The 24,715-nt window shown below is 26.7% G+C and overlaps 1 protein-coding gene across 1 annotated transcript; it reads left to right on the top strand.

Moving 5' to 3' along the window:
- The first annotated feature begins 194 nt into the window (after positions 1-194).
- On the top strand, positions 195-18,955 carry LOC107162688 (uncharacterized). Its single transcript, XM_015509697.2, has 8 exons — positions 195-317; positions 584-635; positions 15,101-15,159; positions 16,632-16,788; positions 16,852-17,029; positions 17,131-17,287; positions 17,347-17,498; positions 17,567-18,955. Exons 1-8 carry the CDS (start codon positions 245-247, stop codon positions 17,573-17,575), a joined length of 837 nt encoding a protein of 278 aa, XP_015365183.1. The 5' UTR covers positions 195-244; the 3' UTR covers positions 17,576-18,955.
- The last annotated feature ends 5,760 nt before the right edge of the window (positions 18,956-24,715 follow it).

The raw sequence follows: 24,715 nt of genomic DNA, 5'->3' as shown, positions 1-24,715 counted from the left end.
ACGGTCTGTAATCGTTTGATTCGTTTGAGCGCGGGATTTTGAGATTAACCAGTGGCTACACTGGTGCATTGACGGGGGGTTGGCAGTAGTGGTGGTGGTGATTCTAGTCTTCATGGTGGTTTTGCTTGGCGGCAGCGGGTACCCCTGATTGATAACACGGACCTCGGCTCCGGCCGCTCCGGGTGGCCTGGATATCACTAATCGCTATCAACGCGTATCATTTGTGTTTTGACCGGCGACGGTGATGGCTGCTACCGCGTCTAGTGTTGTCGTTCTCGACAGAGGAAATAACACAACATGCACCATCAATTTGCACGGTAATGACGATATTGTTTATTTATTATTTATTCGAAAAAATACAATATTGCCTTAATCAATCACCAAAACTTTGTAATTGCACCGGGCGGTATTTGTTATTCGGCTAATCGCGCTGTCTGTCATTGGCCTTGATCATTATTAAATTAATATAATAATACTAAAATGACCCTATTTATACCATATTATACTATTTTTGTTAGTTTCTACTCAATGATTATTTTTTTCATACATATAAAGTCAATCACTTTCGTTCTTGTTATAACAGGTGCCACTGTGGTCTCTTGGAGGGTTAACAATCAGGAACAGTTGTTCGTCAGGTGAGTGTTTTTTTTAAAATTGTTTACGCGATTACCTATTCGTTTTGCACTTATTTTGATATGTCAACGTTTTTGTTATTTGTTAATCAGAAACTTACATTGGAATTTATAATATATATCGTTTAAGGGGTTTGTAACTTTTGTTGCATAGTTGCATTGGATTTGATTAAGTTTAATGCGTTATGATATCTAATAATTTAGTAATTTTGGTAAATTGATATTTAATTTGACTAGATGGCATATGATTTCCAATAATTTAACATAATAGGTACTAGGTCTTAGGTATCTTAAGTTATTTACTAATATTATATAAATAATATGTTGGTAATTCTAAGAATATTATAAAAAATTAAATATTTAGGCTATGACATAATATAACTATTTTAAGTATCATTTTTGTTAGTACAATCTTTAAATTTTTTGTATAATTTTTTTTGGAAAAAGCTGATTAAAAAATCATTCAGTTGTATGAATAATTAGAACATAAGGGTACATAACATTATTTAAAGTCGTAAAAATGATTAGCATTTATAATATTTATTTACTAAAACAGTGTTGTATGAACATAACTAGTATATTTTATAAAGTATTACGTGTCTCCTAGTCTTAATTATTTCAAATAATTACGATACGGAACTGTCTAAAATACACAAAATGTTGCCATTTGCAAACACATAAATCTGTAAAATATTTAAAAATAATATTACGTTAATATTACGTAATAATTTATTAATATATCGTATACCACTCTTAGTAGTTTTAATGAATTATCAAATCAAGTATAATATTAATGATTTCAATCTGTGTATTCTCTCTCCCCGTGTTATTGCTAATTAACTACATTTTATTATAGTATGTAATTTGTATGATAAATATTATCTTTATTTTGTTTGAAGTATCAACTAAAATCATAATCTATGCACCAACGTACTATTATGATTTATAATATTATAATTGTAGGTACATTGGGAAAAATAAAATGTTATTTTTTTATTTTAAAATAAATATTTGACGTGATTTACTATTTTTAATATCCCTACCTATTGTACTAAGTAGTTTGTCAATATATTTATTTAAATGTGAAATGAATCTAATTGTTTTTAAATTTTATAAAGAGCAATTAAAATCCAATTCAATATTTATTTTAAACATACACTCTTTTTAATTAACGTCAAAATATTACCCTTTTTCAAAATTAGCTATAAACAAATTCTGATTTCAAGCACTGTGAATGTCGATGACGATAACGCCGATGTATAATAAACTAAGCTTTGATTTATTGGTTTTAAGCGGATTAAAATACACAAAAAATAGTAACGAAATTGGTTTTTAGTTAAATTTACCAGTATATGGAATAACACATTTGAAATAAGTTATTATTTTGACCTCTAAAATATTACCCCTGCATAAAAATGGGAAAGAATTGTTATTGTAAATTCGTGATTACCATCATATTATTTATTTTGAAAAGACCTTTATAACAAACAGAACTGAACAAAATGTTAGATTTTCAAGGTTGAATGATTTTTTTTCACTTAATCTCTTATAAAGTTATAAAACGTGTCAAAAGACCAACAATATGACCGTGAAATTTGTCCATTTTATTCTTTAAATGGTGACATAAAGGTACCTTTTTTTCTTTTACAAATACGGCAATAAAAGTCTTAAACCATTTTTTTTCTGGTAGTATAAATATATCTCGGAGGTACATTATAGTTATTTATTACGCGGTTACCTAAGCATATTATATAGAAACATGTATTTTCTTGTTAAACATTGAAGATTTTAGTGAAACGTGTTATGTATAAGTAATAAATATCAAGAATATTTTCAGCTCAAAATTCTTTGTTAAATCGGATATTATACCTTGTAACATTTAAACTTTAGGTTTCCGTTAAAAATTATATAGTAATCATTTTTGAGTATACGCAAATATTAAATAAAACCATATAAAGACACATTACAAATATTTATTGCTTTTTATTTATCTAGAGTTTTACTTTTGTTATTATTTGCATAACCTAGTATTAAAATTAGAAGTAAATATGAATAATATGATAATAACTAATAAGTAAATAATGATTATTAATGACCATTGCTATCGAAATATAATCTTTGATAATATTGTAAAATGCATAGAGATTTAACCAAAAATATTTTGGGTAAATTATGAAATAATTAATAAATTAATATGTAATGTTAATCTAATACAATTGTTGACATATATTTTTATGTGGCCCAAGTTCTGAAAAACTTAAGTATTTTGTAAACAATATTTTCCATATGGATTATTTAGATAATATTTCAAAAAGTCCATACAAGGAGTAAAAAATAGGTATCTTTTGTATGTTTTTCTGAAAATTTTATTTTAATTTTTTCAAAACAATCAATTTTTTTTAAAAGACAATATTAAACACAAAATTTTAAATAGAGACCCTTAATTTAAATTTTAAACACACAGTATAATTTAATTCATCGTAAAAATAAATACTTATAATATAGCACTGTGTGTGCTGAAACATTTAATAACTATAATAAATAAATAAACATTTAAAACAATAATATACAAGAGAAAAAAATATTTTTTCTACAGGTTAAAATTTCAGAAGCTTGTATATTGTGTTGCCTTCCTTACTTAATTAAACTAACAACAACTACCTATATGATTATGCTAACTTCATAGACGATTATAAATAAATAAATAAATATATTGAACCAACCATTTTATTTATTTATATAAATTATAATCTCCAAATTTTAATATTTTATCGTTTAAATGTATAGTAAAGTTACGTACGGTACTTGTTCTTGTAAGTTTATGTGCTGCATAAATTATCCCAAATTTTTCTTTTACTTTAAATATTAGTATCGGATTTATTCATAGTTAAATATTTTATTTATGTTGTATAATGTAATTTTTATAAAACAAATTATTAATACTTTATCTAAAGGTTAGAAATTTGTAAAAAATACTAAAAAGTTTTTTAAGACAATTCAAAGCAAAATTTGCGCAGCTGGCTGAAAAGGGTTTCGTTGTTATTTTTTCACCCCTCTGAGGGTGTGGCAGTCTGGTAATGACTGATGAAGCATTTATCCCGCTTAAGGACCCTCTCTCGCTCTGTCCAAGTCATTGTCGTCCAACATCTTTTGACTGATAGCCTTGGCCTGGATCAACCCTTGAACCTCGTTAATCAGATTATAACTCCTCCTTTTGTCCCTCAGATACTGGTAGGCAAGCACAGGAGCTGCTTATAAGGTAATAAGGTGGAATTTAAAAAGACGCAAATCACCGCGTTTTTTGATGGATGCCTACTATTTTTTTGCTACCTAACTTATACTGCGGGGTGTGAACTCATTACATATTTTATTATAACTATTAGTGAATATATACATATATTAGTTAAATACTTTAATTTGAAAAAAAAGAGCAACCATAAACAGTTTTTTTTAACGTATATGGATGACCATAATATAGTCTTATATAATCGTTTTTCAATAAAAATAATGTGATTGTCTACAATTCGTAAAATTAAATAATTAGTACCTACATTTGATATAAATAATAATTATTAATAACAGCTTGGCGTGATGTGTGGAACGTGGGTGCCTATTGGCATTAATTTAAATTATATTATAACAACAATAAACAAAAATTTTTCTAAATATTTTTATTTCATTTTTCTGAAATTTTGTATAATTTTATTAAGAATACATAAATGTTACGAATGTATTTGGTATATATTACTTTTATGAGTTACATCATAATTTTTTTGTTTGAATCAATTTATTGAATAAGAATATTACCTACTCTTGATTGATCTATAGTTTGTCAATTATTTTATATTAGAATTGTTATAGATAGTTGCTATTATTAACCTTGGTTAAAGTTGTAGTTATTTCTTAATGATTGTTACCAAAATAGTTGGCAAATTAATTATTTTTGTATGTAAACAGTAAGTAAATTTCAAGAATATTTAATTTCTGCTTTCGTCGTAAAACATTTTATAGATAATTTAATCTATAATAGTTAAGATTCAATGTTATTTTTACAATAATTATTTATATTTTATTTGTATATGAGTATACTTTAAAATAAAATCCAAGTATTTCAGGTAATATTTCATTTTAAATATAATATTTGCTTATACTGCAGTCATTTAATTTTATGTTACATTTTTAAAAAATTCAATGAAAAAAATGCGGTGTAAAAATGAGATTCTCGCGTAGGTCAAGTGGCACTTGTGAATGTTTTCCAGAGTCGATAATTTCGTCTCGTCGTAACTCTTTGATGTCTAAAAGCCTGAAATGACCCGGCTCGACTCTTGTTTAAATATGTGGTGCTCCGACCTGAACATAATATAGTTGAATAGCATTATCAGTTCGCATAGGACGAGATTAAATTTAAGCTTTGACTTTGTTTAATTGGCCCAGTTCGCCGTTTAATTACTATGATTAAATTATGGCATTGATGTTTAATATAATCAAGCGTATCCTTTGTTCTCGGCCATTTTTTGTATTTCACCCTAGAGTTATAAAAACATATTTAAACACAAAAAGATTTTCTTTTCTACTCATCGTATTTTATTTAATTGATTTGCTTTTAATAGTGTATGAAACTGACAATTTAACTTGATGTAAAATCGATAATTATAGGATGGCACAATAGTTAACAACTAAATAAAATTTATAAAATATTATATTATACATTTAAAAAGGTAATAAGTAAATGTTTTAATGTGATATTTTAGTGTAAATACAGATATGTAAATTACGAATTATGATCTTAAAATAATTATTTGTGAAAATCATTTTTTCGTATAAATCCATAAATTTTATAAAAAATGTATTACCGTGAAAATTGAAATATACATATGTTTAAACTTTACGCGATCTATTCATTATTTCCTACGACCCGTTCTGCCAAGTGTGCTCTACACGAATCACTGCATACTCGCTCTATACCGCTGCTGTTCCGGCTATTCACCGCCGGTTGTCGCACCGCGCGTGTGATCGTTTAGTATAGTTTGCGGTGGTTACTCCCTCTCGTCCATCTCCAGGATCTCCTCATATATACGGTACCTCAAATTGCCTCGTCCACCCTGCAGTACAATGTCAGCATCGGCTATAATACTGTAATAGCGTTAACGGCGATAATGGCTAGGTTTTTGCTTGTATCCGTTTTGTAATCACTAAGGCGGCTGTTAATGTCGTTCGTTGTGGCAGTCGTATATTAATGGCCAGCCAGCACTCGGTAATTACACGGTCGCACACGACCGATCCCCACGTTTCGTGATTATGGTTGGTGGTGGTTCATGCTAGCCAAGTCCAGTGTGAAAAACAATCGGAGAAAACTTGACGCCACACACCATTACTTTGGGTGGTCCCTCTTGCCACCTCTTACTCGATGAGACCAGTTACTATATAAGACCCAAAACTGTTACATAGCCACGTAAAATACACTGCCGTTAAACTACGTTTTAAACTTTTAGTCAGTAATTCATTGTTTCGTAAATGATAATCCACTTAGTTAACTCCGCCCAATTATATATAGGTATGTAAGTTTAAAACTAAACTATAGTGTAATCAAATCCTCTTATTGGTATTATATTTTTTAATACATATTTAAGGTAACGATTACAATACTTTTTCATAGTCTTATATAAACTATAAAATCTATTTTTTTAAATACAACTTTATCAATAATATTTTTAGATTTTTTTTAAATTCATTACTAATATTCAAAATCAGCTAAAAAAAATGAAAAATACTAATTTTCAACATTGACTTGGCTTACCTAAAAGCAAGATGTAGCTCACATTCAAGCTATGAATATTAGTCCCAGAGGTCATTGTTTTTTTTTTTTTAAATAAGTTTCTTAAATTTTGAGAAACTTAAAGAAGACTGTTTTGAAGTACAACATATAATATTATGTTAAATTCCAATATATTGGTCGATTGATTGATGCTATATTAAAAGATTTCCTTAAGAAGTATACATAAAATAAAATATTTAAAAAAAGTAGGTAAAGTGTATTGTATAAATATTAAACTGAACTTCCACATTTTACTTTGTGAATGAAAATTAAGTTTATTTTTCTAATTACCACATAGTTAAGATTTATTTTGATTTAAAAAAAAGATATTAGATTTATTTTAATTTCATATCATGTGATTTATCTGTTTTAGCAATAATACTTTGAATTTAGCTACTCTAACTTTGATTTGCAGTAACACATTTGATACATACAGGATGACAGAAACAGGATGATTATTTTCGTAGTAAACACTCATCATTTAAAATCTTAACTAACTCATTTTGATAATTTCTATTTTTAAAATGTAAATTAAGTTTATTAAATTGAATTAAGTTGAATTCCCAGTATTTTTCTTAAAAATTGAGAAAAACCGATGGAGTGGGTATTACCGCTCCGCTGTATTGTAGTTGTCGAGTAGGTCACTAATGAATATACAAATAGCTAGTAGTATCAAAAAACATATCACGAAAGATACTTATAGTAAAATAGGCTTTAATACCGTATTTGCTCGTTTTTCGTATAGAATTATCATTGAATTTAAATTTAACACAAATATATTGTACATTACAGTGCAAGGTATAACGAGCACCTACTTTACTATATGGGAGACTGGTTGGGTATCTATTTTTCTTTTTTTGAAAATACAATTTCTAATAACGTTTTTGAAATAAAGAATACTTACTTTCAAAAATATTATATATATATGTTGTGCTTTGTACAATATTGAGTACCTAATTTAAAATTAAAATAATATGCTGTATAGTATATACTTATCTTTATATAGAGCTCAGAAAGTATTAAATTCAAATTTAAAATTACAAAGTTTAATTATTTTAGGTTCTGAGCAGAGCAACGAATGTATTAATTTTACAATGATGCGTTTTTTTGTGGCTATCATTTACTTTTGAAACAATTAAGTTTTCTTAGATTAAGTCGTACATATCAATAAGGTTTAGAAAAGTGATTGCTTTGTTGATGGGAATGGACTAAGGGCTTAAATTATATATTTATACCAAGAATTACTATTTTAGTTATTTTGTCGTGATTAAAAATATTATTCATGGATACTTAAAAGTTTTAGAGTTTATTATTATTTTATATACAGTGCACACGATGATATTTTTAAAATATAATACCTATACATATTATGATAATAAGGTTAATTTATATGTAAATATCTGAACATCATAATTTACTAATTAACTAACTAAAAAAAAAGCAATATCGTCAATATCCATATTCTATTGAATTTATATTATATTTTGTACAATTTAGTGACGTACGGATTGGTTTGCAAAATAATAAGTCTTAGAATAATGTTCTTTTAAAATTTAAATAAATTAATAAATTATACTTTGAAGCTGGAAAAAATTAATTGATTAACGCTGATAATGTTTACATAAATTCTTAACTGCATAAAATATTTCAATCTTTTAAAAATGTAATTTAGATTTTAATATTTTTAATTAATAGTTTATCCAAAGACTCTTGAAAATTTTAATTTTTCATTCTATGTCAAAAGGCTGTTTGTTCTTATTCTTTTTCATAAGTTACTATAATAAAATAAAAAAAAGTTGAACAAATAAAGAAACCAGTCATGTATCTTACAAAATAAACTAAACACTTATTAATTCGATTTTAACTACTACAATCGTCGGAAACTTATAAAAATGTGTAGAAATCGTAAATTACATTTTTTTTGGTAAGTACATATTTTCTTTTCAGTTTTCTTTAAACTAAAAATAAACACCTTAAAATTCTATAGGCATTATTTTAAACACGAGTTAAGAACATCGTACATGGTGTTTTATTAAATTATGTTAAGAAACCGTGAGACTTAAGTGCTCTCACAGAATGAGCTTTCCTATATACCTTGTTTGTGTTATATATTTAAAGAATTAGAATAATTTGTCAAGTATTATACAAAATTAAACGAATAGTAATATTTATTACTATATTATTTTATATTATAAACTATTATTGCTCACTTAATTACATACATATTGAACTGTTTAATGATATTTATCGATAATATATAGTTTTAACATAAAATACCTAACGTTAGCAATATTCAGAATAAAAAAACAAAGGCACCGTTGCCACTATTCCTAATCAACCTTGAACCAAAGGAACATAATTTAGAAATATTTCAAGTAACTAAGTTATTAAACTCCATAGTTATAATCGAAAAGCCCAGAAAATCTCGCCAACCTCCCCAATGCAAAAAATGTCAAATGTACGGACATACTCGTAACTGGTGTAACCATCAACCACGTTGCGTCAAATGCAGTGAAAACCACCCCACTGATGAATGCACCAAATCTCGTGCCACACCGGCCAAGTGCGTACTTTGTTCCGGCGCTCATACCGCCAACTATAGAGGCTGCCCAGCCTTCAAGCAGGAAAAAAAATATTATCTCAAGAGGCGCCTTGCACGAAAAATGAATAACACAGATAATAATGATACACCGGTTCCTCCAGCGGCCAACATTCCAACCGAACCTCCTCCTATCAAACCGAAAAACTACGCAGAAGCAACGAAAAATCACAACACGAATGGTTCATCTCCACCCATCTCAACCATTCTGTCCAACTTTATTTCCAATCTAAACGCTATTATTAGTCCTCTTATCTCCCTGCTAACCACAGTCCTCAATTCACTTCTAACTAAAGTTGCTTAGTTGTTATTATTTATCATTGTTAACAATAATCACCTCATTATGTTTTTATCTTATCTTTTTTCTCTCTATTATTTTATATATGCTAAAACTATTATTAACATTATATTCATACCAATGTTATCGTTTAAATTGTACACACAAATTCTATTTATCGTTTTAATCTAATTGTCGAACTATAATAGTTTTATTGCTGATGGTTCTAAAATAAAAAAAAAAAAAAAAAAAAAAAAAAAAAATTATTATTTGTATAGTTGTTAAAATCTATATACTGATGTTTTGTGTTAAATTATTAAAAATTAATGCTTTAGAACTTTTACTGATTAAAATATATAATCAATTTATTGTTAAAAAAAAAAAAAAAATAACATAAAATACAATTAGGTACCTAATCGTATATAGTTCTCTATTTACAAAAAATATAAATGTGTATAGCTGACTTCCTGACTAGGTTTTAAAACAGAGTTTATATTGTTATTAATGTTATATAAGTATACTAGTATAATATGTTCATAGTTGTATTATCATACGTGTTGCGTGTACCTAAGTGTATGTATAATTGTCGATGCTTCGTCATGTTTGTATACTTACAAAATATAATATATATTTCGATATCCGATTGAAAATTATTATAATTTTTTTTGGGTACGCGGGTATTATTATAGTACTGCATACATAGTATATTAGTATAACTCGAAATCGTCCACGTGACATGCATTATATGTTTGTGTGTAATCTATTATATTTTTTATAGTTATTCGAGGTATACGTATATTTATTTAGGTATATGATGTATACCTATAACTTATTAGTTATTACTTTATTAGTAATTATGACTTTACTTTATTATTATCTCGATACATATGATAGTCTTTAAATTATTATGTTACAATTATAATAGCAATATTATCTTATAAGTTATTACTTATTACTTAGACTATAATTGTTTGCTGACAACAATTAGTATGCAATGCGAATGCTGCCATACCCTTCACAATAATTATCTAGTATACTGTCTGAGTATAATATTGTTGTGTGTATATAACAATATTATCACCGATGTCCCATCTCTTATGTTTTCAGTTCTCAAAACCATTTTGCCCTATGACGTGAACTTGAGTACAATATACACACATATTTACTAAACACAGCGTTATATTATAAATTATTATATGCACGTAATATCATCGTTATGATTTTCTGAATTGGCGATAATTTATTATACTGACGTGGTTGCTGTGCTACTTCGTATAATCATGTCGTGTATATGTATTAAATAATATATCTGAGGGACGTTGTCCTTTAGTATACGTTACAGTGCGTCCGCGTACCGTGCGTGGCTAGTTTTTTGCTCCAGTTGATGTTGCCCCATGGTGTGTCCAAACAGTAACAATATACCAGCGGTGGTAGCCATGATTGTAATTAGTGATAAAGGTCCTGTATGGATTAAAACGAACGAGAAACTCAGAGACGGCAGCAGTGGTAAGGGTGAAGAATCGATGGAATGGTGGTGTGGTAGGCAGGGGATCGTGTGTAGTATGAAGAAAAGCGCACGTGAGGGCGCAAAGGCCGAGAACGCTGGTGGATGACGGTAGGGAGGAAGCGGAAGGGTCTCCGCCGTTCGACGGTTTTTGTCTCGAACGCTCATTTGTCAAGGCACATACCGAGGAAATGAAAGGGATGCTGTACATAGAAGGGCTGGGTGGACCAACAGAGTTAACTCTTCTTTTGACCGACACCCTTAAGGTTCGAGGACAGATGCAAAAAAAATATTGCGCGTGAACATATTATATATATATATATATCACACACTTGCTTGCAGAAGAGTTACAGAGTTTATATATAATATCACTGCACGTCCACTAGAACAATATTTTCAAAATAATTTGCTATACAATATGCAATATATTTATACATAATGTAATATAATTGAATAGACTATGCTGCACTCGTATGGAACAAATATGGTTAACTACAACTGCTACTATTACCTGTATATACATTATAATTAATCTTGTTATACTAAAATAATTACTGTCTACTGAGTATGAAACAACTGCCATACCGGTGTATGCCAATAAGTGTATTGTTCCCCAGAATTTTCGAGTATATCTATTAATATAATAAAAATAAATTATTACAATCGATATTCTTCTAGATAGTAATACATATTATAATGAACATAATTATATTTTTATAAAATATCTAATATTCCAATTGAATATGTATATTGTATATCAATATTTGTGTCACATATATTATATTAGCGCAAACATAATTTAAACTTATTTTAGACTTTGGAATGGAGAATTACTTTTTATTGAATTTATAAGGTATTGTTTTGAAATATAATTGAACTTTTTAACCATTTATAAAATATATACGTTGAATTTTATTTATAGAAATATTGTATCAGAAGTTTCACATAACATGTGTTCCTGGTCTACATAGTCCTACTTATATCGATTGTAATCTGTAAACTGGGCAAATATTTAATATTAAATATTTATGTATATTATATATATTTATATTTTGTCAAATATAACATACAGGGTTTAATAGTACTATTTGACAGGTATAGTAATATTTGTAATAGAAATTTGTTAAAGTCCTGTTACCTGTTAGTATATAACATTGAAGAGAGTTTTTTTTTTAATTTCACAGCATTTTTTAGTACAATTGTCTAAATTATCAAACATAAGTGAATTTTACTTATTTTTAGTATACAACTTAAATGGTTTCGTTGTAAACAATGAATTAAAGAGATGGTATAAGTATTGAGTGTAATAGTTTTAGAAAAAAAATCGATTTAAATATTTTGTATTAATTTAATGTTGTGAATCAAATGATATAAGCATAAAACCATAAACCAATTTACGTATTATAAATGCGTAACTTTAGTTACCTACCTTTTAACCTTATAATTAATGCAAACTTTCGATTCGTTAAATAATAAATAATAATGTATAAATAATTGTTTTTATTTTTTATAATCAAATATTTCATATTCAAATCAATATTTATAATTTACTAATTTGTAATTTTTATTATCTTTACAAAAACTATAAATATACCATATAATGTTATATCGAATTTTATTAAAATTTGTTTTAAAATTACTTCAAAATATAAGTAATATTTGTTTCCATGATATTGTAAATAACACCATATTTTAACTCAATTGCATAAAGTTGTGCCGAAGTGTGCATAGTAATATAAGTTTGCTTTATACACTCGTATTTAAGATTCTATTAAGGTTAGAGTAGTTTTAATATAATATGAATTTTTATTTCTTATAATGAGTTCAGAATGTTCAGATATTTAATTATTTTTGGAGCAACATAGTTCCTTGTAAAAAATTTGATCTAGTTAATATTATGCAAGTGGCCAAGAAGTCCTAAAGTAAATACTTTTATAACTTAAATATTTTTAATTTAATTAATCAATTTTGTGTACTACCAATGTTACTAACAGTGGTATAATATATCCATAGTAATATAGCATTGTTTTTTGTATATTCTAATGATTTATCATCAAATTCTATTATAATACATCCTGATCTAATAGGTTTTTGAGATTTATCATACACTAGAAGAGTTGAAACATAGAGTGAGTTCCCATGCTTTTTTCTATATACCTAACTAATAAAGTAGATATAGGTATATTATACATATTGTAGACTGTAGTATACATGAATACTTTATCATTACTTATTTTTTTTTATATCTAAGATTTAAACATTTAAGACGAGATTCCTCATGAGTATGTCTACATTTATCAAAAAAATAATGTTTATTGAAAAGTGAAATAAAATGTGTATAAGTGTTTGATGTTCAAGTTTTCATAACATTGGAATATTCGCTCGATTTATTATTCAATTATTATCTTGTTTTTTTTGTTAATCAAAAACCATAAGTAATTGGTATTTGAAATTTTCTTCAAACATTTATTTTATGATTTTATTTACGTGATAAAATTTTCAAAATATTTCAACTCTTTAATATATTTATAAAAATTGCAATTTTCAATTTTTTTTTGTGTATTGTTCTATAAATTTCAATAAAATTTTATTCGTTCAGTCAAAAAGCTTGACAATTTAATGCAAGCTGGCTTTCCATAATAATAGCAGTATGAAATTATTAAAAGACATAGGTACTCATGACTCGATCATGTTTTTTTTATAACTGTTTAAAGTTCAAATTTTGTCAAAATGTATTAAACATCAATTTTTATAGCTTTGAAAATTTAAAACAAGGTTTCACTTACGTGTAGTTATAATAAAAAAAATCTCAAAATTATATAAACACATTTTTTTTTATACGGTACTGACATTTATTTATTTTTGATAATTCTAGATTGATAAACCATTTCCTCTGAGAATCGTTTTTCGTGTACAATGATATTATAACATTGAATTTAAATTTAATACCATCCAATACAGTGACCCACTTGTAACCTTACTGTACAGAACACCGACATCCGCTTACTCATTTTTTTTATTGATGTTTTTAGAAAAAGCACTAAAAAAATTGAAAATCAAATATCTCTATGAATAGCTCAAAAAAGTCAACATATTTTTAAAAAGTATATCATGCACAGAAAATAAAATCAATTTTGTCAAAAACGGTTTGTGCATAACAAAATTATTTCAATCAAGTATATTTTATCTTATCATATCCCAATTATCTTAAAAAGTTCTTGCCATTTATTGTCTTTCGACGACCAATAAATATCAATAAACTAGATCTAATCTATACTATAGAAACTATCCTCAAAGTTGAAAATTGAAGTATTTTCTACTATAAAACATAGACAAAAGAATCTAAAGAGCCTACAACATATAGGTATATCATTGTAATACCTATTAATTTATAGCTCTGCTTAGAGTCTAAAATTACAACAAAAATACAGGGTGATTCATGAGGCGTAAAACACTCATTATTTATAAAATGCATTTAACTTTTTCAATTTTTTTTTTTTCAAAATTTTAGATACATGCTGTTCTAAAACTATATAAATTTTTAATATTTTTCAACAATTTATTAGGTTAACTACTATCAACTTTTGATTTTTAATTGGCAACCTATATATTAAAAATATCATAAATTAATAAGGCTATTTTTTTAATAAATGTTCACGTTTAAATTTTCATTTTTCGTTAATTCGTTGACGAGATAATAGTCTCCCAAAGTTGGACGGTTTTGGCGTGGTGTTTGTGCTGTGTAAATATGTTTACCTATTTTGGGGCACAACTTAGGCTTAATTATCGTACTTACTGAATTTATTTGAAAAGTGTATTATGTTTTACGCTATAGTACAAAAATCCCAATTGCTGCGGCCGCGGTACTGACATGGTATAACACATTTATATACAAACGCCACCCCAAAACCATCCAACTTTGGGAGGCTATATCTCGTCAACGGATTAACGAAAAATGAAAATTTAAACGTGAAAATTCATAAAAAAATAGCTTTATTAATTTATAATATTGTTAAAACAGGTTGCCATTTAAAAATCAAAAGTTGATAGTGGTTTACCTAATAAATATAAGGGTGAAAAATATTAAAAATGTATATAGTTTTAGAACAGCATAGATCTAAAATTTTGAAAAAAAAAATTATACCTATACCCCATTTTATTGTACTTAAATTTGCTTCTGTGAAAAGAACGTTTTAAGTTGTATAGTAGTAATTAATTGATATTTACATGTTAATTTAATAAATTGTTGAATATTAAATGTTTTTATGTTTAGTAAACTAGCTGTTTTTGATGGTCAGAAACCGATTCGAGGAGGCATTCCAATAGTTTTTCGTAAGTACCTTCCAATATTCATATGTCACTTGATGACAAAGAAATGAAAGAAAGTGTTGAAAATTAAATTTCTACTTATTTTCTAGACAACGAAAACATTACTTTTAACAATACAATTATTAATATGGCCATCTCAAATAAATTCTAAAAATCCGTGTGTTATTAAACAAATAAAAATTATTAGACCAAATAAGTTTACTCATAATGCTGGATTATTGAACACAACTCTGAGCAACCATGTTTATAACTGGGGAAATTATAAATTGATTTTATTAATATTTATAATAATAATATGTTATTTATGTTTGTTAAATGGTGATTAGTGACAGGATAATTTTATTATTTATCATCCCCTTAAAGCAATAATAAAATATTATCAGTGGTCAACAAAAGTAGTTTGAGTGAAGCACTGAAGCCTGTAAACCTTTAATAAAAAATTGTAAATCTGCACAGGTATTTGCAATTTATTGGAGAATGAAAATCATCTTGGTGCCACAAGTATTACAATAAATTTCAGTTGGTTATAAGTAATTAACAATAACCATTTATATAAAAAAAACCCCCTTATAGAAAATTAAATCCCGGTATTGATGATTGTTTAATTTACTAATTTTGAAACAGGGTTGCACAAGATTATGGTGTTATTATTAAAAATTTGAAAAGAATGATCTTTTATAAGATTTTCATAAAAAAATAAATTGTTGTAAAACCAATTACTCTGTCTAGAATATAAAATTATAATACATTTCAATATTTTCATGTATTTTTTTTTTATCATCTGTCAATCAAAAATCAAAACACTGTCATATTACAATAATGAAAAATATAAATTAGTAAAAAATACCATTAAAACAAATAAAATATTTATAAATATATTTTGCAGATATAACAGATACAATTTAATATTTTTAACCCTCTTCAATTGTTAATCAAAATATGAATTAGACTTTATAAGCCAATTATTATATTATTGTGATATAATTAATAAGCAATGCCTGAATAATGGTAAACATATTGAATTTTATAGAACCAATTTAAATATTTTTTCGAAATCTATTAAAATAATTTTTGTATTATATTTAATTTTTAGCCAAAACATTACTAACTAATATAATAGTATTAAATATACAGTATATTATATTATTTGTATTAAATATATTATTGCATTGATATAATATTTTTTTTAAATAACATTAATTTTCATAATTTTCATCTAATTTATTATTGTCATTATAATGATTAATATTTTTATAGAATACTTCTACATCTATCAATTTATTTCTATTATTTTAATTATTTACTTATTTCTTTTTTCATTTAAGACATGTTTCTTATTCTTAGAAATATTGATAATTTTTAAATTTGAGCTAACAGCATGTATAATATAATAATATATTGTATAGACTTACAAAATAGGTTCAAATCAGTTTTAAATTATTAAAATAATTTTTGTTTTTGTTTTTTATATACAGCTCATTTTGGACCTTGGGCTTATGGACCTCTTCATGGTTTTGCCATGACATGCAGATGGAATGTTGAAAAACAACCTGAACCATTAGACAATGGTGATATAGAAGCAATCTTTTCATTAGTGGACAATTCTATTACAAAACAAATGTGGAATTATAGGTAAATATTTTTCATATTTTAATGGTGCGTCTAAAACTATATGCTAAACTTGTTTATACCTAGTTTCAAATTAGTACTAAGAGTGATATTGAGAGAAAAAGAATTACAAGTCAGCTTTAATTTATACAACTCATCTCTAGAACCATTTCAATTTAACATGTTGTTCCATACATATCTGAAAGTGCCAGATGTTCGAAAATGTAATATATCTGGTCTTCAAGGATGCATGTATGTAGACAAGGTATGGACTGTTTTAATTAATATTTTATAGCATTCATATATATATATATATATATTTGTTAGTAATAAACTAGTTATTATCAATTTGTTGAAAAAAATTAGACCAAGGAAAATGGTGTGTACCAAGAACCGAGAGAAATGGTGACTGTTAATCACTGGACCGATAGAATCTATCAAAATACACAACAGGAACATGTGATTTCAAATGTTGTATCTGGAAGAAAAATGAAAATGATTAAATATAATATGCCAGATACAGGTAAATGGAATTATTTTTAAATCCTATTATTTTATATAATTAAGTAATGTTATTTTTAGTTGTATGGAATCCATGGGATGTGACATCAAGTTCAATGAGTGACTTTGGTGAAGACGAATATCCAAACATGGTATGTGTTGAAGCTGGCATAGTAATCACTCCGATCACATTGAATCCTAATAACACATATGAAGGCACCATAATTTTACAGGTACCTATATTAAATAATTTTAATAAACTTATACTTAATTGTATTAACAATTTATTATTTGTTTACAGGTTATGTGAGTAGAGTCGGGAGCTGCTGTTGGCGGGGCGAGGTCTAAAGTACGTGGTGTTAATGCACGCCAACGTTGCTCGCCATTATCCGCAGACATTAATAGAAACTCCGGCAGCTCCTATTTTCAAACACAGACATCACCTGTTTCAACAATGTTTAACAGACAACCAGCTGTTAATCATCGTTGGTTTACATCCATGATGACTTCAACTGATTTTTTCAGTCCTCAACGTTATCCATCCAATAACCCAGTGCCACCCGTCCACCATGATTCAACTTGTGATCAACATTCGTCATGCACCATATGTTCTTTAAATTTGTAAAAATTATATATTAGTTATTATTGTATTCTACATACATTTATTTATTTAGGAAATATTCGTATTTTTAATTAATTACTTTTTGTAGAAAAATCATTTTTTTTTTTTTATCTAGACATTTTAATAATGTGTATAAAATTTCATTTTTTGACATTCCTTTATTATAATATTATCAACACATTTACAAAATGTGTAAGCTAAAGAGTTTCTAATAAAAATAAAACAATAGGCAAATTGAATATTAAAGTAATATGATTAGGCATTTTAATAATTTTAGTTTTTTTTAATTATTGAAAACTATCTTTAAATAATGTCAAGTGTTGATTTTACTTGTTAAAAAGTTAAACATCATGTTCTTTATATATTACCTATAGCATGAAATAGATCTGATATTGTTTTGAACTTTTGTGTTTTGTTTATGTTTTGTTATTTAAAGAAACTCATTGTTTAATCATTGGAATGATGTAGAGTAGAATATTTAATTATATTAATTGATTGCTCAACTCAATATATTATAGTAAACTATTACTAATCAATTTTTTTTTAGTATAATTATAGTGTTTAGGATAAATTTGTATTATTTCTCATGATAATTAATTAGGGAACTATGTTCTGTAAAATCATTCCATTTTTATAATATGTTTACTATTTTATTAGTATTTCTGTGAATGAATGTGTATTTTTAAAAGTTTACATGTGTTATAATTATTTTAACAAAGAATTTTTGATTTATGTAGCTACATAAAACTATGTAATGTCTATGATAATAATTGTAATTTTTATTCATAAAAAACATGTTAGTTGAACATTTCAAATCAGCGCCTAAAGTATTTAATTTTTTTTACTGCGCTAATAAAATTAAGATAAATTTAATAATTACATTTTTTTATTTTTTTATTAAATTCTGAATGCTCTTAATAGAAGTGCTTTTCCAATTATATTTTTAGTCTCTGTTGTAATTATTGTGATTTTAATTAATCTATATAGTGTCAAAAATATCAGTGTCACAAGTTAAATAACTATAATTTGTAATAAATATTATAAAAATTAAAAATACTGTAAAAATTATATGTTTATTATAATATTGTTTGATCTGACCTAAAGACATTTATTTTTAAATAAAATAACTAATATAATTTTGTTTTATTCATTATAGTATTATTTTTTGATGATTAAGTCTTCCAATGTAGGCAACCATAGAAAAATTACATAATTGAAAAATTGTGATTTGTTTTGTATAAAAATTTAAAAAAAAATCTTTCTAAATGGGCTTAATGTGGTATTTTATCTTAAAGGTAGAAACCCAATTTTATGAATTTAAGTGTAGACTACAACAATTATTATATTGTGATTGTACAGTAAGTTATTAGTAATAATTTGTTATTTTTAGTTTTAAGTAAAATTATGTTTTTTTATATGTGTATGAAATAAAGTTGTAGCGGAGTTGTAAATAATAGACTGTTGTAGTATTGTGCCAAAATATTATTTCTAAACATTAAATGTTAACAAGAATTGTAGTGCCGTAGTAGTCATTTATCATAGGTACTATTTTCTTATTTTTTTCAAAGAAATAATTTTATTGAGTTATCTATTTAATTGACTCTTATGTCTAAAATTTTATATCTTCATAATATTATAAAAACATCCTTTATTTTAAATGAACATCATTATTTATGAATTGCTGGTGACTAGATGATTGTTTTTTTTAGAATTTCCTAATTTTGAAGATGTCAACTTTTTAATGAATTTACTGAGTTATTACACATCTGTACGTGTGGCTGTCAAATTGTTAAATTAAGTTAGAATAATATTTATTTTTTTGTGATGGTTTTGTTTCTGTGGATTTTTCACTGATTGTTCTGGACACAGATGACGTATACTTTTATATTGTTTTATTTAATAACCCATCAGTATTAATAAATTATTTCAATTCTAGTATTATTATATTTATTATTTACTGATAAGTAACAAGTGATATTACTGTAGTACTCTGTAAATTATACTTTCAAGTTTTGTTGAAATTCAATATCTTATCACAGTGGCGGATTGGCTAAAAACTTTGATCTGGAAATTACTGTGTGATAGGCAGGAATTTATCGTTTGTGTGTCGTTTACCCCTAATGATTTGGGTAGTATAATTTTCCAAAAAAAAACTTTTTTTTTAGAAATCTTCTTAATTATTAGTCAATATATATTTAAAACTATTTCAGGGGAATTGAAAAGAAAACCATCCTATTCCAATCTAATGACAATGAAAATTTAGAATTTTAAATAATAGAAACGCCGATAAAGCATAAAAATATACTCGTAGTTCTATTTGACAATGTTTTGAAATAATTTTTATACTACAATAAATAATTTAATACATAATTAAATAATTTTATTCAAATAGGTACCTAATAAATAAAAAAATATATGGTAAAAATGTTTATGATATTTGTGTACTTTGGTTGTATGGCAGAAAATTAAACACTTCATGCATGGTGGAACTGGAACATAGGCATATAATAGCTTTCAAAAAATAAAATATTTTTAACACCTAAGGTTTATTATTTACTTTAATAATAATTTATTTTACAACTTACATAATAATTTTTCTAAAAATAATTCTTCTGTGCAATATAGGTCAAAATGGTTATGAAACTTCGTGCATGAAAAAGATAACAAAGAGACCACCCAAATTACTAAATAGATTCACTTTCCTAGAACATTTTCCTACCAAAAAAAAAAAAACAGTGAAATAGAAAATTAAAGAAAAATATGTTATAGAAACGTTGGCGGTTAAATTAACTCTCATATACACTACTTAGTGCTGCCAAAATGACATACAAAATTTTTATACGAGTATACCGTACTCGAACGACAACAAACAATGTAGATACACACTAAAAAATTATCAAACAATATTCTAGTACATCGGCCTATAGAGTTTCAGCTCACTGGAAACTTTCCAGTACCTATTCAGTTAGTCAATTCGCCACTGTCTATTCATGATATTGTTACAACACCGTTGATAGGTACCTACCTACAATGTATATTAATATTCAATATAACTGTAGTTGAATAACAAGAAAATATCATTTGCTTTTGGTATGAGAATTTAATGCCTTATAATTTTGTTCGTTCATTTAAGTATAGGCCATTTTTAAGGAATTTTCACCGGATGACAAAAAATAATATATTCTAAAAATAAATATTAAATTATAGTAGTATTATAGAATTACAGTCAACTAGGCGACAAAATATTTCTATTGGCTGCATGCGTACATAGTGCTCCTCTCCTCTTAATCGTTTTTAAATTTATAATAATATTTAAACATATAAATAAAGAGTAAAGACTAAACATTATTAGAGGTAAATGTATGAAACAATACTTTTTATACGTGAACTTAATTGAAATGTAATCTCATTATATATATATGTATATATAAAAAAAACAAGTCAGTGAGATTGATTTAAGTTCTCCCCAAATTTTGATAAATAATCATATAAAGTAAGTATTATTGATTTAAAAATAGGTTAACCTCACCCTTGAAAAACCTTTTAGGGACGACACTGTATGCATTCCAAGTTCCTGTTGCGTCGGATCGCTGACAATATCCAGTAGCACATCAGTTGGCTATCCACTTGTGGTGGACTGGGGACACGATGGTGAGCTTCTGTAAGTGCAACTTTGACGGTAGCTACGGTCCAGTCTTGTGCTTTTATAAAATCAGAAACGAAATCTCACAAAAGTCGAACAGCGTAAATCTGAAACCCGTGTGTCTAGCAAGTCAGCGACGTCAAGTCAAAATCGAGTTCAAACTTAGTCACCTACGTAGGTAATGTATATTTGATCGCGGACCATGTAGGTACTACAGCATATGAATACAAAATACATTATACATATGAAGTGTTGGGGAGTAACTTAAGTTACGAGTTACTGTAACGAAATTGATTTTTAAATAATTTGATGGTAATTTACTTACAAATTATTGCAAGTAATGTAGGTATGCGTAATTTAAATTATTCTTTGGCAGTAATGTTATAAAACTAATCGTTCCTTTCTTTTCTTCTTATATTATCAAAAAATATTGATATATTATCTTTTGTCAATATAATATATTATGTGAATATTATAACATAGTATCATATACCTAAGTATTTAGTACTTTTATTTATAAATTAAATATTCTTGATTGTGATATTTTTCTCATAGCTTTTCTTATTGCCCATTTGACATAATAAATGTTACTTTAAAAAAAAGTAACTTCTATTGTAATTAAGTTACTTTTTAACTAAAAAGTAACATAACTTGACTACCCTCATAAAAAGTAACTTAAGAGTAATTTAGTTACAATTTTGAAAAAGGATTAGTAATGTAAATAATTTATTCACCAAAAAAAAGTGACTTCTCCAACACCGTATATATGACAATTATTGTGTAATGTAGTTCAATTTTAAGAAATAACATGTAGGTAACACAATCGAAATGATTTTATTTTTGCCATTTTTGTCGCCCATTTACAGGGGGGGGGGTCTATAAGCAGGCACGTCGCCAAGGGGGGCCTTAGGGGGCCTGGCCCCCTAAGAAATGTCAGTGGCCCCAGACTGGTCCCCTTTATTTTTATTTTTAAATATTATGGTGTGTAATATAATTGTTCCAAGCCGGTTAAATCCTAATTGTATATTATATGGTACTCCATAATATAGTAAAGTTAACGATCGTATAACAAAAATAAATTCCGAAATTTTATAAATATTCGTCAATAATACAAGATAGACAATAAGACGTCTATAGATAAATTGAAATCTAGGAATGCCAAATACGGGTATCGACTATCGAACGCAAATTTGATAAACACAACTACAGACAATACTATATATAAGGCTCGGGCCACATGATGCGTTTTTTCCGCAGACATTGAATGCGGCGATTCCGCATGCGGCAGGGTTAGAAAAAAGGTAAAAAACGAAAACACATTGCTATAAACACAACAGTCCACACGACGCGGCATTCCCGAACATTTCCGCGACCTGCCGCAACAGGCTGCGGAAATGTCGTGTAATGATAATAATTAATATTTTATTATTACGGTGTACTTGATCGTTCTCGAATCACGACCTCGAGAACCCTCAGACGATCAGGAGGAAGGTAATAGCGCAATTTTAATATTTATATCTGGTAGCTTATTCTCCAGCTCTTATAATAAGAGTAGAGAACTAGAGAACAATACAGATCCTTTAGTGTAACTCAAATAAATCAACCAAACACCATTTTATTTCTAATATCTTCCACTAATTAATATAACTATTGGCAGGAGCCACAGTTATATTTAATAGTTGTATTAACTCAGGTATATTATATTAGTAATATATAATACTTGTATTATCTTTTAATATCCCTAATTCTTGTATTATTTTTTGTTATTTTATTTCTTTTCTTTTATTTTTGCGTTATTACAGTCGTATTGCTATTATTGCCAAAACCGGACACAAATGAAAATAACATTATTTCAAATTAAGCCGTCCACACGGTGCGGTATTCCGCATGCGGTACTGATATATTTTATTTATAGTGGACCAATACGGTAATCGTTTAATAAAATAAACATGCCTAACAAAATGATATGTCCCAATATAATATTATTATCTATCGAGTTAGAGACTTAGCACTAAGCAGCGAACCATAGAAATAAACGACTTGTCCTAATATAGTTTTTAAGATGTATATTGTATACCTATATTAATAAATAACAAAAATATAATGCTTAACTAATACAGACAATACATTGTGAAATGAAGTATTATTTTTTATAGATATTGTCTGATAAGGAGAGGAGTGGTATTGGGTACAAAAAACAGAAAGGGGCCAAAAAATATTGGCCCCTTATAGAAATTTTTTTAGTTATGTGCCTGTCTATAAGGTCTATTTAAGGTGGTTTTACTGTAAATTTCAAGAGCATTAAACTAAATAATTTGTTGGTATTTTCATTTATCACTATTTTAATACTGTCTCTAAAAGCTCTGACTGAAAATAATTTAAAAATAATTATATTTATGACTTAAACACATTCACATTTCTAATTACATTCTAATGAAACTAATTTTTATGTGTTTACCTATACCTATGTGTAGATATAATATAAAATTATGTAAATCGGTGTTAGTAAACTGAGCCCTACCTTTTTTGTAGGAAACTGGTCCCAACTTTTAAAAGGTTTAAGGTAAAGTGAGTTCCACCCTTAACAATCGAAATCATAAAACGTGTATATTTTCCTTTTCATTTTTACCGGCTTAGGATTACCTGTGTGATAACAGTGGTGGCTAAAAGTGTTTTTTTTTGTTTTTACATTTTTTTTTTTTAAATTATTATTTAAATTCATAATGCTGCTATTTTTATGAATTAAGGCTATATCATAATTATTTTAATATTTATTTTTTGTTTATGTGCAGATGAAAACGTAGAAAACAATTTACTGTCTCTTTCCCGAAAAAATAAATGAAAAATTACATAAATGGATTTAAATTCCAGGTACTTAAATATGAAAATAAAATTACAAATCAGTAGTCACTCAAATCCAATCTAAAATAAAACTGATAGAGTTTCTTTTCCTTATTCTGTATGTACTTATTTTTTTAATGTTATTATTATTTGAATTTTGTATCATTTGAAGGTAAACTTCAAAGGTTTTAGATAAACTAAAACTAAAGAACCATAAAAATAAATGTTTTATGCAATTAATATGACCTGTACCAATGTGATGATCAAATCATTAACCGGAACTCACTGTATTGAATTATCTATATAATATTCACCTAGGTATATAAACGCATGTCACTTAAGGG

This window comes from Diuraphis noxia, unplaced genomic scaffold, assembly GCF_037042655.1.
Source record: "Diuraphis noxia isolate RWA-SAM2 unplaced genomic scaffold, SU_Dnox_SAM2 contig0003, whole genome shotgun sequence".
Lineage (NCBI taxonomy): Eukaryota > Metazoa > Arthropoda > Insecta > Hemiptera > Aphididae > Diuraphis > Diuraphis noxia.
Note: the sequence above shows the minus strand (reverse complement) of the source record. Positions and strands in the feature narration are given on the sequence as shown.

Coding starts and splice junctions, on each gene's coding strand:
- LOC107162688 (XM_015509697.2), top strand. CDS start 245: ATGGCTGCTACCGCGTCTAGTGTTGTCGTTCTCGACAGAGGAAATAAC. Junction 16,789..16,851: donor AAACAAATGTGGAATTATAG/GTAAATATTTTT, acceptor GTTTATACCTAG/TTTCAAATTAGTACTAAGAG. Junction 17,030..17,130: donor GATGCATGTATGTAGACAAG/GTATGGACTGTT, acceptor GAAAAAAATTAG/ACCAAGGAAAATGGTGTGTA.